At 37.1% G+C, this 15,170-nt stretch overlaps 1 protein-coding gene across 1 annotated transcript in view; it reads left to right on the plus strand.

Annotated features, from left to right (window-relative positions):
* LOC138736174 (CUB and sushi domain-containing protein 1-like) overlaps window positions 1-15,170 on the plus strand; it is a 2,349,200-nt gene that overhangs the window by 2,303,489 nt on the left and 30,541 nt on the right. The window contains exon 65 of the mRNA XM_069885244.1: window positions 12,460-12,639. Within this exon, the coding sequence (XP_069741345.1) occupies window positions 12,460-12,639 (180 nt within the window). The remainder of the gene's footprint in view (window positions 1-12,459; window positions 12,640-15,170) is intronic.

The following is a 15,170-nucleotide window of genomic DNA, read 5'->3' on the forward strand; positions in this document are numbered from 1 at the left end:
ATTTGATATTTTTTTTCTAAACAAATTGAAATTATATCAAATCAAATTAATTAAGGTTTTTTTTAATCTATGAAAGATCAATTTATTGGCATGAAGGAGGAAATGTTAACTATTAAGATTGATGTGGCAGAATTTGTGAAGCTGGTGGATAAAGTGCAAGATAAAATTAAGAAGATCGAAGAGGAATTTCACAATGGTCATGATGATGTAGAGCAATGTAAAGAAAGGATGGGATAGATGGACGATTCTTTTTCTGGTTGGGAAATCCAACAAAATGGTTTATTAAAGAAGATTGATGCTTTGGAGAATCAGAGTCGAAGAAATAATGTTAAAATTGTTGGGTTCCTGGAAGACTTTGAAGGTGCAGATCCAGTGCAATTTTTTCCAGAAATGGATCCCTGATGTTTTGGGAGAGGATTATTTTCCAAATGGTTTACAACTGGACAGCTCATAGAGCGATTAGGAAAAAAGCCTTTTCCTGGATAACCGCCACATTCTATATTAGCTGTTTGCCTTACCAAGATAGAAAATTGATCTTGCATGTTCAAAATGAAGAATGAAGAAAACATCAGGGTCCTTTGGTGGTTAAGAATAGTAGGATCTTTTTCTACACAGATTTGAGTCAAGCTATTAATAAACATCATAAAGCATTTAATTCTGCCTCAGCTGTATTGTGGAAGAAAGGATATCAATTTGCTTTTAGATATCCAGCCATTCTTAAAGTTTTTTAGAGAGATTTTTCAATCCAGTTTTTTAAGGATGAAGATGAAACTTGCATTTGCTAACTCTGCCTGATAATAAACAGAAGAGAAGTCAAGAACATCTTTCTCAACAATTGAAGCCAGCTCAAGAAGAGAAGAAGAATAGTGTACAGGAGAGGGAATACCATCAATTGGTGGAAATTGCCATTGATGATGATCAAGTTAATAGAGTTTGGAGGAAACTTATCTTATTTGAAATGTTTAACTTACTGCTGTGTTTATTTTGTCTCTTCTGTTTGGGGGAGTGGTTTTGTTTGCTTCTCCTTCCAAAGTTGTTGGCCACTTTGTGGCATTGGTCACTTCCCGTACAGTAGAGGGAGGTAGTACTGTGGTACAGTATTTTTTTTTTGGTGGTTATTTTTCCTTCTTTATTGGGGTCTATACTTTTCTTTCTATTGAGGAAATTAATTATTTATTGCAGATTGATCATGTTTAGAGTCCCACTACATCAGGCATTGGGGTTTATTTATGTTATAAATTAAGATGATGTCTAATTTAATTTTTGCTACTTTTAATGTTAATGGGCTCAATAATACTACTAAGAGAAAAAGAGTTTTGGCTTATATTAAAAAGTTAAAAGTTGATATTGCTTTTTAACAAGAAACACATTCAACCAAAAAGGAGCATCAGAAATTTAAAAGAAATTGGGCTGGTCAAGTTATAGCTTCTTCATTTAATTCTAAAATTAGGTGTAGCTATTTTGATTAATAAGAAATTATCATTTAAGTTGGAATCAGTAAATGAATCAATTGGTAGACTTTTGGTTGTAAATTGTTATATTTATTTGGAATCTTTGTCATTGATGAATATTTGTGCCCCTAATGTAGATGATTAAAAAATATATTCGATTCTTTTCTTAATTTGACACAGGCATATGAAAAAATTATGATTGAAGGTCATTTTAATTGCTGCTTAGATCCATTATTAGATAAATCTCTGAAAACAGTAACAAGGACTAAAATGGCAAAACAATTATTAATGTTAATGAAAGAAATGAATTTTGTTATTATATGGAAGTGATTAAATCCTAAGGAGAAAGACTTTTCATTTTATTCATTTCAATATGATTCTTACTCTAGAATAGATTTATTTTTATTATCACCTCAATTACAAAGTCATGTTTATCTGCTGAATATAAAAGTAGAATATTATCAGATCATTCTTTTATTAATAACATGTTCAGGTTCAGAAAAGATAGATGGTACATATTGATGGATGTTAAATTCTTTATTGTTAAAAATGTTGAATTTTGTAATTTTATAAGAGATCAAATATAGACATTTTTGAAAATAAATAAAAAGTTTATTTTATGGGATGCTTTGAGAGCATACCTAAGAGGACAAATTATTAGTTTTGCATCTAAAATGAAGAAACAACATTCTTTTGAAGTTAATAAATTGTAAAGGGAGATAGAAATTTTAGAAAAAGATTTACAACAGAATTCAACAGAAACAAAAAGGTACATTTGATTACAATGAAATTATGGTATAATACATTACAAATTTATAAGTTTGAGAAGTTGTTATAGAGAACTAAACAAAGATATTATGAATTAGGGGAAAGGACCTATGAAATTTTAGGATTAGGTTAGGATAGGATAGGTTTCAAGAACAATAAATGCTATTAGAAAGGATTCAAAGATTACATATAAACCTCAAGATAAATGATGCATTCAGGGAATTTTATCTGAAATTATATACTTCTGAATCAGATAAAGATGAAGTTAAAATTAATAATTTTTTATCCAACCTTCATTATCTTCTTTAAGTAACTAGTATATCAATGAATTGGGAGCCTGTTTTACTTATAAATTATACAAGCACTCCAATCTATGCCTAATGGGAAGTCTCCAGGTGAAGATGAATTTACAGCTGAGTTTTATTTTAAAATTTCAAGATGTATTAATATTAATATTATTGGAAGTATTTGAACCAGTGACGGAGGTTCATTTTTTTCCAGATTCATTTTCTCAGGCAATTACTACAGTTATTCTTAAGAAAGATAGAGTACTTTGAAAACTGGACCTTATAAACCTATTTCATTGTTAAATGTTGATTTTAAAATTGTAATGAAGGTTCTAGCAAATATACTGGCAAAATATTTACTAGTTCTGATTCATTTAGACCAAGTTGGATTTATTAAAAATCATTATTCTGCAGATGACATTGTAAAATTAATTTCTTTGATCCACATTTCTTGGGAGGAATCCAACCTGGCAATGGTCATATCATTAGATGCTGAAAAAGCATTTGATAGAGTTTTTTTAATATAAAGTGTTGGAAAAATATAAGTTTGGACCAATATTTATTGGTTGGATTAAGGATTTATATAAAAATCCTTTTGCCAGAGTTGTGTTGAATGGGCAGACAGGGCTGCCCTTTGTCACGAACACTTTTTGCATTAGTTATTGAACCTTTAGCTCAATTGATAAGGCAAGATAATAATATTAAGGGTATTAAAGTGAAAAAAGATGAATTTAAAATTAATTGATTTGCAGATGATGTTTTGATATACTTAACAGAAGCTCAGAATTCTTTAAAATGGTTACATGATAGTTTGGAACAGTATGGAAAAATATCTGGTTATAAAATTAATTGGAAAAAAGTGAAATTATGTCATTGGTTGAAGCAGATTATACTTCTTGTAAAATATTGTTAAATTTAAATGGTCGGACCAAATTAAATACTTAAAGTGGATAGTAATTAAAGTAGATAGTAATTTTAATCATATGTATGATGTAAATTATTTACCTTTATTTAATAAAATTAAAAATGATTTGAATTTATGATTTACCAATAACATTAATGGGCAGAGTTAATTGTATTAAGACAAATATTTTCCTCAAATACAATATCTTTTTCAATCCTTTCCTTGTAAAGTTCCTCAAATTTTTTTTAAGTTTTGAATTCTATTATAAGGAAGCTTTGATGGAAAGATAATAGATATCTTTACAAAAATTAACTTGGAAATATGAATTAGGAGATTTACAGTTTCTGAATTTTCAAAATTATTGTAAAGTGGCACAATTAAAATTTATTAATAGAATGTTTGATTTGGAAAATTCATTAGTATGGCAAATGTTTAATTGTCTCAAATTGTGAGAAGAAGATGGACCAATTTATTTATAAATGGAATTCTAAGTGTGACAGAGTATATAGAGGTGTTTGGGAGATTAATTGGTAAAAAATTATTAGAGCAGATCACACACAAACACTTTAAAACAGAATTTTTTTTCAGGAGTTTTGCAGAGTGCTTACAGACTCATGATGGACTGTTATTTGCAACATGATGGGCAACTTTGTCTGAAAAACAGATTGCTGTTTGGAAGACCATGTGATATTTGCAGGCAGAGGGAAAACAGTTTTGGTCTCAGAGTGGGAGGGAGGGAGAGACAGGAGAGACACAGACTTTGGTTCCAGATGGACAAGCTGGCAAACTTTGGAAGACTGCCTGGTCAAAGGAGAGGAAAGGCTGTCTGGTGTTTCCCTTGGAATAGGAGAAACAAAAAGAAACTCTCTGGTGACCTGAAAGAAAGAGGTTATCATCTGAAGAACCCTGAAAGGGGACAAGTTTCATCAGCAAGACACTGGCTGTTGTGGCTGTCCTGGAACCGAGAAAACTATCTCTGGAAACCAACTAGAACCCTCCTGAGTGGTAACCATTTACCTGTAAAGCACCAAAGCCTGGTGAACTTTTTAATACTAACTTCTGTGCACAGTACAAGAATTGCCTCCAACCAGTGAGATTGGACTGTGAACCAAAGAACTTTTCTAAACTTATATACACATTCCACATACGTGTGCTTAGAATTAGAAATTTTGTCAATAGATATAAGTTAAAGTTTTATTCTGTTTTCATGTTCAAAGATAATTTTGTTTAAGTTACCCTTTGTATTGGTGCATATCTATTGCTGCTGGACTCGTATCATAAGTTATGTAATTATAATTTACCTATTTTGACACATTTAATGGAATTGTGGAATATGATAAATGAAGTAATAGGTACACAAGGGAAAATTTCAAGTAAGACATCTTTATTTCAGAATACACTTTTTCTTTTTACACTTAACAATTAGTGTTTGAAATTATGAAATCAAAAGGGAATTAAATTTGTACCAGCTTTTTATGAAGCGGGTTATTTTATTTATTTTCATAAAATGAAAGAAAATGTGAAATATCATCAAATACCCTTTTTTGTTATTATCAAATTAAAGATTTATTACTGGATAATTTTGGACATACTTTATGGTTACCAAGACAATCTCAATTTGAAATTTTACTTCCAGAGGGCAGGAAGAAAGGATTTGTATCCAAAATGTATTTGTTATTACAGAATAAAATGCCTAAATTAGATTTACAAAAAACTAGGTTAAAATGAGAAAAAGATTTAGGGATAAGTAATTAATCAGGATGATTGGACAAATTTATGACTAAAATTGTTAATATGAGATATAGATTAGCTCATTATAGTTTTATACATCAATTATATTTAAATTATATTTAAATCCAGAAAAATTAAAGGAATATAATTTAATTTCTTCACATATATGTTTTAGATGTCAAATGGAAGTAGGTTCTTTTTTACATTCTACTTGGTTATGTGATATGGTAAAAAAAACTTTTTGGATGCGAATTAAAGAATTTTTAAAGTTAAATTTTCATTAGATCCATCACTATTTTTGTTAGGTAATAAAAAGTTGAGTTTAGAATTGAGAAAATCTAGACTTAAAATTGCATTTTTGAAATTAGCACTGTCTATAGCCAGAAAATATTTAGCGATGACTTGGAAAAATAGACTGATTTGAGTATACATAGATGGCATATGGAATTGAGATCTTATATTCTATTGGAAAAAAATAACATATAATTTCTGGGATTATTATTTTTTATTAAAAAATTGGGAGTCCTTAATTATATCATATGGGTTTAAAATTTTGAATTCTCTGGCCATGCTGTAGTGGTGTTACTCTAATCCATGGTAATTAATTATGTTATTGTGGTTTATATCTCCTTTCTTTCTTTTTCTTTCTTTACTTTCTTTGGGGTTTAAGTTAGTTGGTTAGGAGGGATTGAGTATGGGGGGGATAGGGTTGGTAGGAGGGGGGTAGTGTATTTATATATACCATTTATTTCTCATTGACCATATGCATTATTTGTTTTCTGATTGTATGTATCATGGCTTAATACTTTAAATAAAATATTCAAAAGTAAATGCAAGAGCTGGGCTGAAGCCAGTCATGCAGGCACCAGTGGCTTTGCAAAAGGAAATTGGACTGTTTTGGAAGGAATTTTAAAAAGCAGGTGCAAATAATCAGTCCAGGCTCAAAGTGTTGATAAAGATCTGTCAAGGATTGGATTAGCCCTGCATAAAGTTCTCGTTTTTACAAGCATAGAGAGAAAAAAGAACCAACAGGATTTATCTTATAGAGAGAGAGAAAGAGAGAGAGAGATTTAATTTGGAAAGTTCTACAGTGGCTTTTGGAGGCTGCAACATGACAAGCTGGCTGAGGCTTCTGAAGACCCCATTCTGAGTTCAGCCTGTTGAAAACCCTTGTAGTCCATTCAAGAGGAAATGGCTGGCTAGATTGTTTCACCTGAAATAATAAAAACATGAGGAACTCTGTGGTGGCCTTGAAGAACAGGTTATCATTTGGAAAACCCATGATGGGGCAAGTTCCTTCAGCAAGGCACTGAAGTGGCTGATCGGAGGGATCAATTTGTGTGTGTCTGATGAGCAACAAATTTCTCTCTCTGTCACAAACAAGAACCTTCCTGAAAGGTAACCAATTACTTTTAAACACCAGAGCTTGGTCAAGATTCATAAATGTTAAATTCCGTGGACAGTATAAGAATCGCCTGATACCGAGAACTTCCCTGAACATATACACATTACATACATGTGCACTGAGAATTAGAAGGGGGTTAAGTTTGGCTAAGTCACTAGTAATAAGTTAAAATTTGATCCTGTTTTTAGGTTTAATGAAAATTAAAAGCTACTTTTGTTTAAGTAACTATTTATCTTGGTGAATTTCTATTGCTGCTGGGTTTTGGAGTCCAGTGGACTCGTAACAAATTGAAGTCTCATCTTCTCAGATTGAAATATTTGGAATTTTGGGAGTTTTTGCGATTTATTAGATAATTGGTTTTTCAAAGCTAATTTAAAGCTTGTGTGTGTGGAAAAACTGTAGCAATGGATGTTAGTACATTTTTGTTACAACCATCACTGCAGTGAAAAAGAAAAGAGGAACTGATGGTTATTGCTAAGGAATTAAAGCTGGCTAAATTCAAGCATTGGATGAGGAAAATGCAATTACAGAGGATTATAGTGAAATATTTTATAGGTGAGAGAAAATTTGTTGAGAAAGACTTGGACAATTTCCCGGAGGATAGATCTTTTGAATTGCAATTGGAATTGGATAAATTGAAGGAGGAAGAAGAAAGAGGGAAATGAGAGTTTGAGTTGCAGAAACAAAAGTATGAGTTAGAGGTAGCTGAAAAAATGGAGGGAGGATGAGGAAAGACAAAAAAAATATGGCTTGGAAAAATTGAAAGAAATAGATGGTCTCAATTAGAGGTTAAAAATTGAGATGGAGGGAGGTAAGAGAATTGAGACTATAACTCCTGGGGAGAGGTTTTTGGCTAGTAGAGAGATAAATCTACTTCTTTTCAATGAGGCAGATATAGATACATATTTTAAGCTTTTTATAAAAGGTTGCTGAGAGCTCAAGATGGCCAAAAGAAAAATGGCTTCTTGTGCTCCAAAAGTGTATTGTTTGTCTACAGAGAAAGTGGCAAATTATGATACTGTTAAAGAAACAGTATTGAAATCTTATGAGTTGGTTCCAGAAGCATGTAGACAAAAATTTAGGAGTCTGAAGAAAACATGGAACCAATCCTATATGGATTTTGCATTAGGAAAATCTGTATGTTTTGACTGTTGGTGCACCTCAAAAGGAATAAATAATGACTGATAGATTGAGAGAATTGATATTAATTGAGGAAATTAAAAGGTGTGTTCCAAAGGAGATTAAATTATACCTGGATGAGAAAGACATGGAGATGTGGCAACAAATGACTAGGTTAGCAGATGAATTCACAAAAGAACATTTCAGAATAGAAAGCCTGTTCAGCCTGTGGAGTAGACTAGTAGGTCTGAAATTAAGTCGGGGAGAATATTAAGGAAAAAGATGAAGGTAAGGTGGGAAAGGACAGAACTTCTGGATTTGAATATCATTTTGGTAAGGAACCTGGTCATGTTCTTGAAATTTCTCTTGTGTTGAAAAAGAAATGAGAAAAGGATGTTTTACTAGAGCATGTATTCAAAAAGTGATGCCGGTAGAGGACCCATGATTCGGAGCCGAACAGGAGTGTGGGTACGACAACGGCTCTGTATACGCTAATCTTTGTGAGGTTTTTCAGTTAGTTCTTTTTCCAGACTCTTTTGTGTAGTCTTCCAAAGGCGCTATTTGCCTTGGCGAGTCTGTTGTCTATCTCGTTGTCGATCCTTGCTTCCGATGAAATGGTGCAGCCGAGATAGGTAAACTGGTTGACCGTTTTGAGTTTTTTGTGCCCGATGGAGATGTGGGGGGGGGGGGCTGGTAGTCATGGTGGGCATCACCTACGGCTCCTAGAACGCTTCCACCAGCTTTGTCTCCGCTCCATCCTCAACATTCATTGGAGCGACTTCATCTCCAACATCGAAGTACTCGAGATGGCAGAGGCCGACAGCATCGAATCCACGCTGCTGAAGATCAAACTGCGCTGGGTAGGTCACGTCTCCAGAATGGAGGACCATCGCCTTCCCAAGATTGTGTGATATGGCGAGCTCTCCACTGGCCACCGAGACAGAGGTGCACCAAAGAAATCTACACAATTCACAATAACCCCAGTGAAAGGTGCCTAAAGAAATCTCTTAGTGCCTGCCACATTGACCACCGCCAGTGGGCTGATATCGCCTCAAACCGTGCATCTTGGTGCCTCACAGTTCGGCGGACAGCAACCTCCTTTGAAGAAGACCGCAGAGCCCACCTCACTGACAAAAGACAAAGGAGGAAAAACCCAACACCCAACCCCAACCCACCAATTTTCCCTTGCAACCGCTGCAACCGTGTCTGCCTGTCCCGTATTGGACTTGTCAGCCACAAACGAGCCTGCAGCTGACGTGGACATTACCCCTCCATAAATCTTCGTCTGCGAAGCCAAGCCAAAGAAAGATTCAAAAAGTTAAATTTAATGAGAACAGAATTTGGTAAGGATGTTATGGATGTATTCAAACCTTTTGTGTCAGAGGGCTTGGTTTCAGTAAAGGATGGAAAATCACAGGTTTCAGTTAAAATTCTTAGAGATTCTGGGGCTGCCCAGTCATTGTTTTTGGAGAATTTTTAAATTCTGATCAAAAGACAGACACAGGAGAGACATCTTTGATTAGATTTGTTGGAGGTGATGTAGAGTCAATATCTCTGCACAAAATAATGTTGACTTCAGAATTAGTTAATGGACCAGTTATAGTCAGAATCATTTCAAAATTACCCATGCAAGGAGTCTCATTTTTATTGGAGAATGATTTGGCAGAGGATAAAGTTGTGTCAGTTTTGAGATTAATAAATAAGTCTAGTAAGAATGAAGTTGTGAGATATATTCTGCATGTGCTGTAATGAGGTCTTTGTCTAAGAAAATGATGAGAGCAGAGGAATATCTAGTTGATAGAGATTTCCAAGTACTTCTGAAATAGTCCAGAAGGAGGAGGTTAAATGTGAGAGTCTGGATGTGTCTTAGTCAAGGAAAGAGTTAATTGAGCAGCAAAAGACAGATTTGGATTTTGTTGACTTGAGGGAGACTGCTGTTACTGAGGAGGCATTAAGGAAATGGCCTGTGGATATTATTTGAAGGATGAATTGTTAATGAGGAAATGGAGGCCTTTTCATATCCCTGCTAATGAAGAGTGGGCAGTGATTCATCAGGTGGTCATTCCTAGAATTTACCGCAATGAAATTTTAAATTTGGTGCATTATACACCTTTGGATGAACATCTTGGTGTAAAGAAAACCATGAATAAAATTTTGAAACATTTTTTCTGGCCTGGTTTGAGGAAGGATGTTTGTGAATTGGTGCCGGATATGTCACCTTTATTAGGTTGTGGGGAGACCTAACCAGGGTCCGCCGGTAGCCCCCTTGCAACCTATTCCTGTTGTTGGGGAACCTTTCACTGGGGTTATTGTGAATTGTGTAGATCCCCTGCCTAAACAAAAGCTGGAAATCAGTACTTGTTAACAATTATGTGTATGGCGTCCAGATTTCCAGAAGCTGTACCACTGAGGAATATTAAAGCAAAGACAGTGGTAAAGGCTTTAGAAATGTTTTTGGGTACCCTAAAGAAATCCAAAGTGATCAAAGAAGTATCTTCATATCTTCAGTATCCGGGTTGTTTCAGCAGTTCATTTATGAGTTGGGAATAAAACAGATCTCTTCATCTGCATACCACCCTGAAACTCAGGGAGCTTTGGAAAGATTTTATTCTACTCTTAAAAATATGATGAGGATTTATTGTTTCGAGAATGGGAAAGATTGGGATGAAGATATTCACTTATTGTTACTTACAGCAAGGGAGTCTCTGAAGGACTCATTAGGTTTCAGTCCTTTTGAAATCGTGTTTGGACATCAGGTTAGAGGTCTTTTAACATAGTTAAATAAAACAGTGGGTTAATGAGGATGTACTGTTGGATTTGTTGGATTATGTTTCTAAATTTAAATATCAGTTACAAAATGCCTGGTGTTCTTGCAGGGCTCAGCCAGTCCTTGAAACATCTTTATCAGCACTTTGAAACTGGACTGTTTATTTGCACCTGCTTTTTAAAATTCCTTCCAAAACAGTCCCATTACCTTTTGCAAAACTATTGGTGCCTGTATGACTGGCTTCAGCCCAGCTCTTCCATTTTAAATGAGATGTGAAGTGTTACTCTGTTTGTGGTGACCTACACTAAACCCCCCAAAATCTATCTCTTTTAAAGACATATTAATATATAGCATGAAGTATAATATACCCCTTAACACTTATGAAGTATCTGTTCAGCTGCTGCAAGTATGAAGTTTGGTGAAAATGTTCATGGTATGTGACCAAAAAACTTGTAACGTAACTATTGCTGCACCAAGTTCCAATCAACTGCTGTCTGGAAGGAATTGGTCAATTCTGCCTGTGTTGCGTGGATTCCATCAGGTGCTCCATTTACTCCCACATTCCAAAAGCATGCGGGGTTAGGAGGTTAATTGGTCAGATGGGCATATTTGTGTAATATGGGCTCTTAAGACGGAAGGGCCTGTTACCATGCCATGTCTCTAAATTAAATATTCCTTTCTTCAGAAAATAAAGAGGAATATTTGGTATTTCTATGTATTAACAAGTTAAGTGCTGCACTGATCAGAATCAAAAGTCAAATTTTATTATCAGCACAATTTATCATGGGGCCCAACAACAATAACTACTGCTAATATGAGCTGTTTATCTACTGTACTTTCTGAAACAGTGAATAAACCTTAGTGGGAGAGTGCAAAGTAGGGCTGAAAATCAAAGGCCAGAGAGACTTCAGACTTGAGTGATGAGATTTGCAAAGTATTTTGAAAAAATGCCTGTTGACCATGCAGAATGTATATACCTGATTATGTTCTTCACAATGAAATTGTTTTGAATTGGGAACTGGAAAGGAAGCCAGGCTCTGGGAAGTTACAATGACCAGGGCATAGGAGCTGAGCTCATGCTGGGGTCCTGATGAAAGGGCGCGCAAAATCATTGAAGACCCCTTCCACCCTGCATTCAGCATCTTTCAGCTGCTCCCATTCCACAAAGGTACCAGAGCCAGCACCACCAGGCTAGGGAACAGCTTCTTCCCACAGGCAGTGAGAATCCTGAACCACTGAATGAACTGCTCGCACTCACCATCCAGGACTCTCATCAATAAATATTCATTAATTTATTTATTTTTATTGATAAAATACTATTCAAGATGTCCTGCATGTGTATTGTTTGTCTGTACGCGTGTTATGTCTGGTTGTGTGACTGCATTTTGGTTATACTGAGGACTGGTGAACACGGTTTCGTCGGGTTGTACTTGTACAATCGGATGACAATAAACTTGACGACTTGAAATTCATCCTTGTGTCTCATAAGAACCGGTTAGCAAAATAGCTGAGGCATTATTTTTACATTTTGAGAAAGAAGAAGGAGTTAAAGTCTATGATTGGATGGGTCATAGAGTCTTACAGCACAGAAGCTGTCCTTCAGCCCAAATTGCCTGTCCCCACCAGGCTAGTCCCATTTGTCTGAGTTTAGTCATTGTCCTGCAAAGCCTTTCTTTTCCATGCACCTGTCCAAATGTCTCTTAACCATGGTTTATTGGAGTTTTATTGTGCATGTCAGTGGATTTTAATTTGAAACTGAAATTGGAAAGCTCTTCTCTCAGATTGTTGTGGATCGCTAGAAATCTCTGCCTCCAGAGAAACTGGAGGACAGATCATTGGATGGGTGTAGGGTGATGATAGATCGAGGAATTGAAGTTTATGGGGGACTGACACCAGCAAAGTTCAGCCATGACTATGTTAGATGGTGGGACAGGGTTGAGGCCCATGTGTCCTTCTCCTGCTTCGATTTCCTTCTGGGCTCTTGTTGCAGTGTTGTCTCATTTTGTCTGTGTTTATTTTCTTCAAAGCTCACAGCTGCAGGCAACCAGAAATGCCAGCCAATGTGGATGTGAAAGCCATTGAACTGCCAACACTGGGATACACCTTGATCTACACTTGCCAGCCTGGACTGTACCTGGCAGGTGGATCAGAGCATCGGGCATGCAAGAGTGACGGGAAATGGTCAGGGAAGCCGCCAGTCTGTCGAGGTAAGTCCTAGACTGAAGGAGCGGGCCACCCTTGCTTAGTTGTGCTGAGTAACGAGCAAATCACCAAGCAGGCAACACAGCAACAGGCCCTGCATCCCAACCCATCCAAGCTCACCAATGCCTGTGTTTAGCCACATCCCTCGAATCCTTTCCCATTATTGCACCTGTCCAAATTTATTTAAATGTTGCAATTGTGCCCCTTTAAATCTTTCCTCTCTCACTTGAAACCAATGCCTTCTACCTTTGGATTTCCCTATCCTGGGGAAGATGACTGACCATTCACCTTATCTATGCCCCTCATATATTGTCACCCCTTGGCCTCCTGTGATTGAGGGAAAAATGTCCCACCATATTTTCTATCCTTATTGCACAAGCCCAACTACCATCAGGAAGGTATACATCCCTCCTTCTCAAGATAAAGAAAAAATACTGTTCTTTATCACTTTCTTTCCAGCACAACTGATGTAACTGAACTTGTTCACTCATTTATTTACACAACTATTTTTAAATAGTCCTTATCAATATCGCACTGGTGGCAGTAGGTTCCTTTGCCATCTTGTGGATGTGGCTGTGACTGTTGAACTCTGTGTTGCTGGTTCATGTGTAGGTGATGTCGCTTGTTGTGCTTTACCTGACAACGGCTGTGTTGATGTTTTGGTATTAGTGGTTGTGGTCTCTTCACTTGATATTGGTGTTGGAGGCTTTGCTGGTATTAAAGCTTTCTGCTTCATCACATCTTGTGTCGGCCGGATGTGAATTCTGTTCCTCCTCAACTGATTGCCAGAATCTGTCTTGACAATGTATGATCTTGGTGTGTCAGCTTCTCTAATGACCTTTGCTGGGGTCCATGTTTTCAACATGGGCTCTTGAATATGCAATGTGTGTGCTTGTTATAATGCTGGCTTCCTTCTTCTTGCGCATCAGCCAGTCTTCTTCTGGTTTCCTCCTGGTCTTCTGGAGGGTGTATTTTGCTTGGCAGAGTTGTTTTATATCTCCTGCCATTTTGGAGTTCTGCCGGGGACTTCATGTCAGCCCTTAAAGATGTTGCTCGTAATGATAGAGGAGTGAGGTCTGGGTCTTCTTTGGTTTCGAGACACTTAACTAGTATGTGTTTCACAGATTGCACTTGTCTTTCAATGAACCCATGACATTTGGGGTTGCTATATATATAGCTGGAATAACTGAACAGGGTGAAAATGGAATATAGGGCCTTTATGACTGAAGAAGTGGATGTGTCTGGATATGGAATGGCAAACGGGAAGTGGGAGTACTTATCAATGACAGAGAGGAAGAAGGTGTTCCCGTTCATTGAGGGGAGAGGTCCCTTAAAATCGACACTGAGCCATTCGAAGGGCCTGGATGACTTGATCAGGTGCGCCTTTGCAGGGTGGTAGAAGTGCAGCCTGCACTCCACACAGACCTGGCATGGCCTGGTCATTTACATAACGTCTTTCATGGAGTGGGGAAAATTGCGTGCCTTGACAAATTGAGCCATGTGGGTTACCCTTGGATGGCAGAGCTCATTATGGTAGAGACCACAGTTGGCCAGTGTGGGCAGAGGCCCAGCTTCCTCTGGATAAGGCATCTGGAGGGTCATTAAGGGCTCCTGGCCATAAGGCAATATCATAATTTTAGGTGGAGAACTCGATCCTCCACATAACAAATTTATCATTTTTTGATTTTGTCCCTTATTAACCGTAAGTGCAACAGAGCGCTGGTCAGTGAGGAGCGTAAATTTCCTACCACCCAGTTAGTGTCTCCAGTGCCTCATGGCTTCTACAATGGCTTGAGCCTACTTTTCCATGGAGGGGTTTTGGAACTCGTGGCCTTGCAGTGTCCAAGAGAAAATGCAACCGTCCTGCAAGTCTGGTTGCGGGTAGTAGCCAGGGCCATGTCCGAAGTGTTTCTTTACCTCTGGAAAGGTACATTCTCATCCACCGCCTCAAGGCAGCTTGTGCAATGTGGTTCCGGAGTTAGTTAAAAGCCATTTGGGCTATGGCCGGGAGGTGAAATGAAGTGGCTTTTAAGAGAGGTTGAACCTTACCAGCATATTGAGGGATCCACTGGGCGTAACATGAGAAAACGCCCAGGCATCTCCTCAAAGCCTTCATGGTCCAGGGAATGGGGAGCTCTAACAGGGAGCACATCCTATCAGGGTCAGGGTTAATGATACCATTTTCCACTATGTACCCAAGGACAGCCAAACATTTAGTCGAATGCGCACTTTTCAGAGTTACGAGATTCAGATCTTTCGCTGTGTGGAGAAAGCTCTGGAGGTTGGCATCATGGTTTTCCAAGATATGGCCACAGATGGTGATATTATCGAGTTGGAGGAAGGTAGCCTTCAACCCATACTCATCCACCATTCTGTCTATCTTCTTATGGAAGATAGAAACCCGTTAGTGATACTGAAAGGGACCCTTCAGAATTGATAGAGATGACCGTTAGCCTCAAATGCCATATATGGATGGTCCTTGGAATGGATTGACAGTTGGAGATAAGCAGCTTTCAGGTAAATGATCGAATAGATC

Source organism: Narcine bancroftii, chromosome 6 (assembly GCF_036971445.1).
Source record: "Narcine bancroftii isolate sNarBan1 chromosome 6, sNarBan1.hap1, whole genome shotgun sequence".
NCBI classification, from domain to species: Eukaryota; Metazoa; Chordata; class Chondrichthyes; order Torpediniformes; family Narcinidae; genus Narcine; species Narcine bancroftii.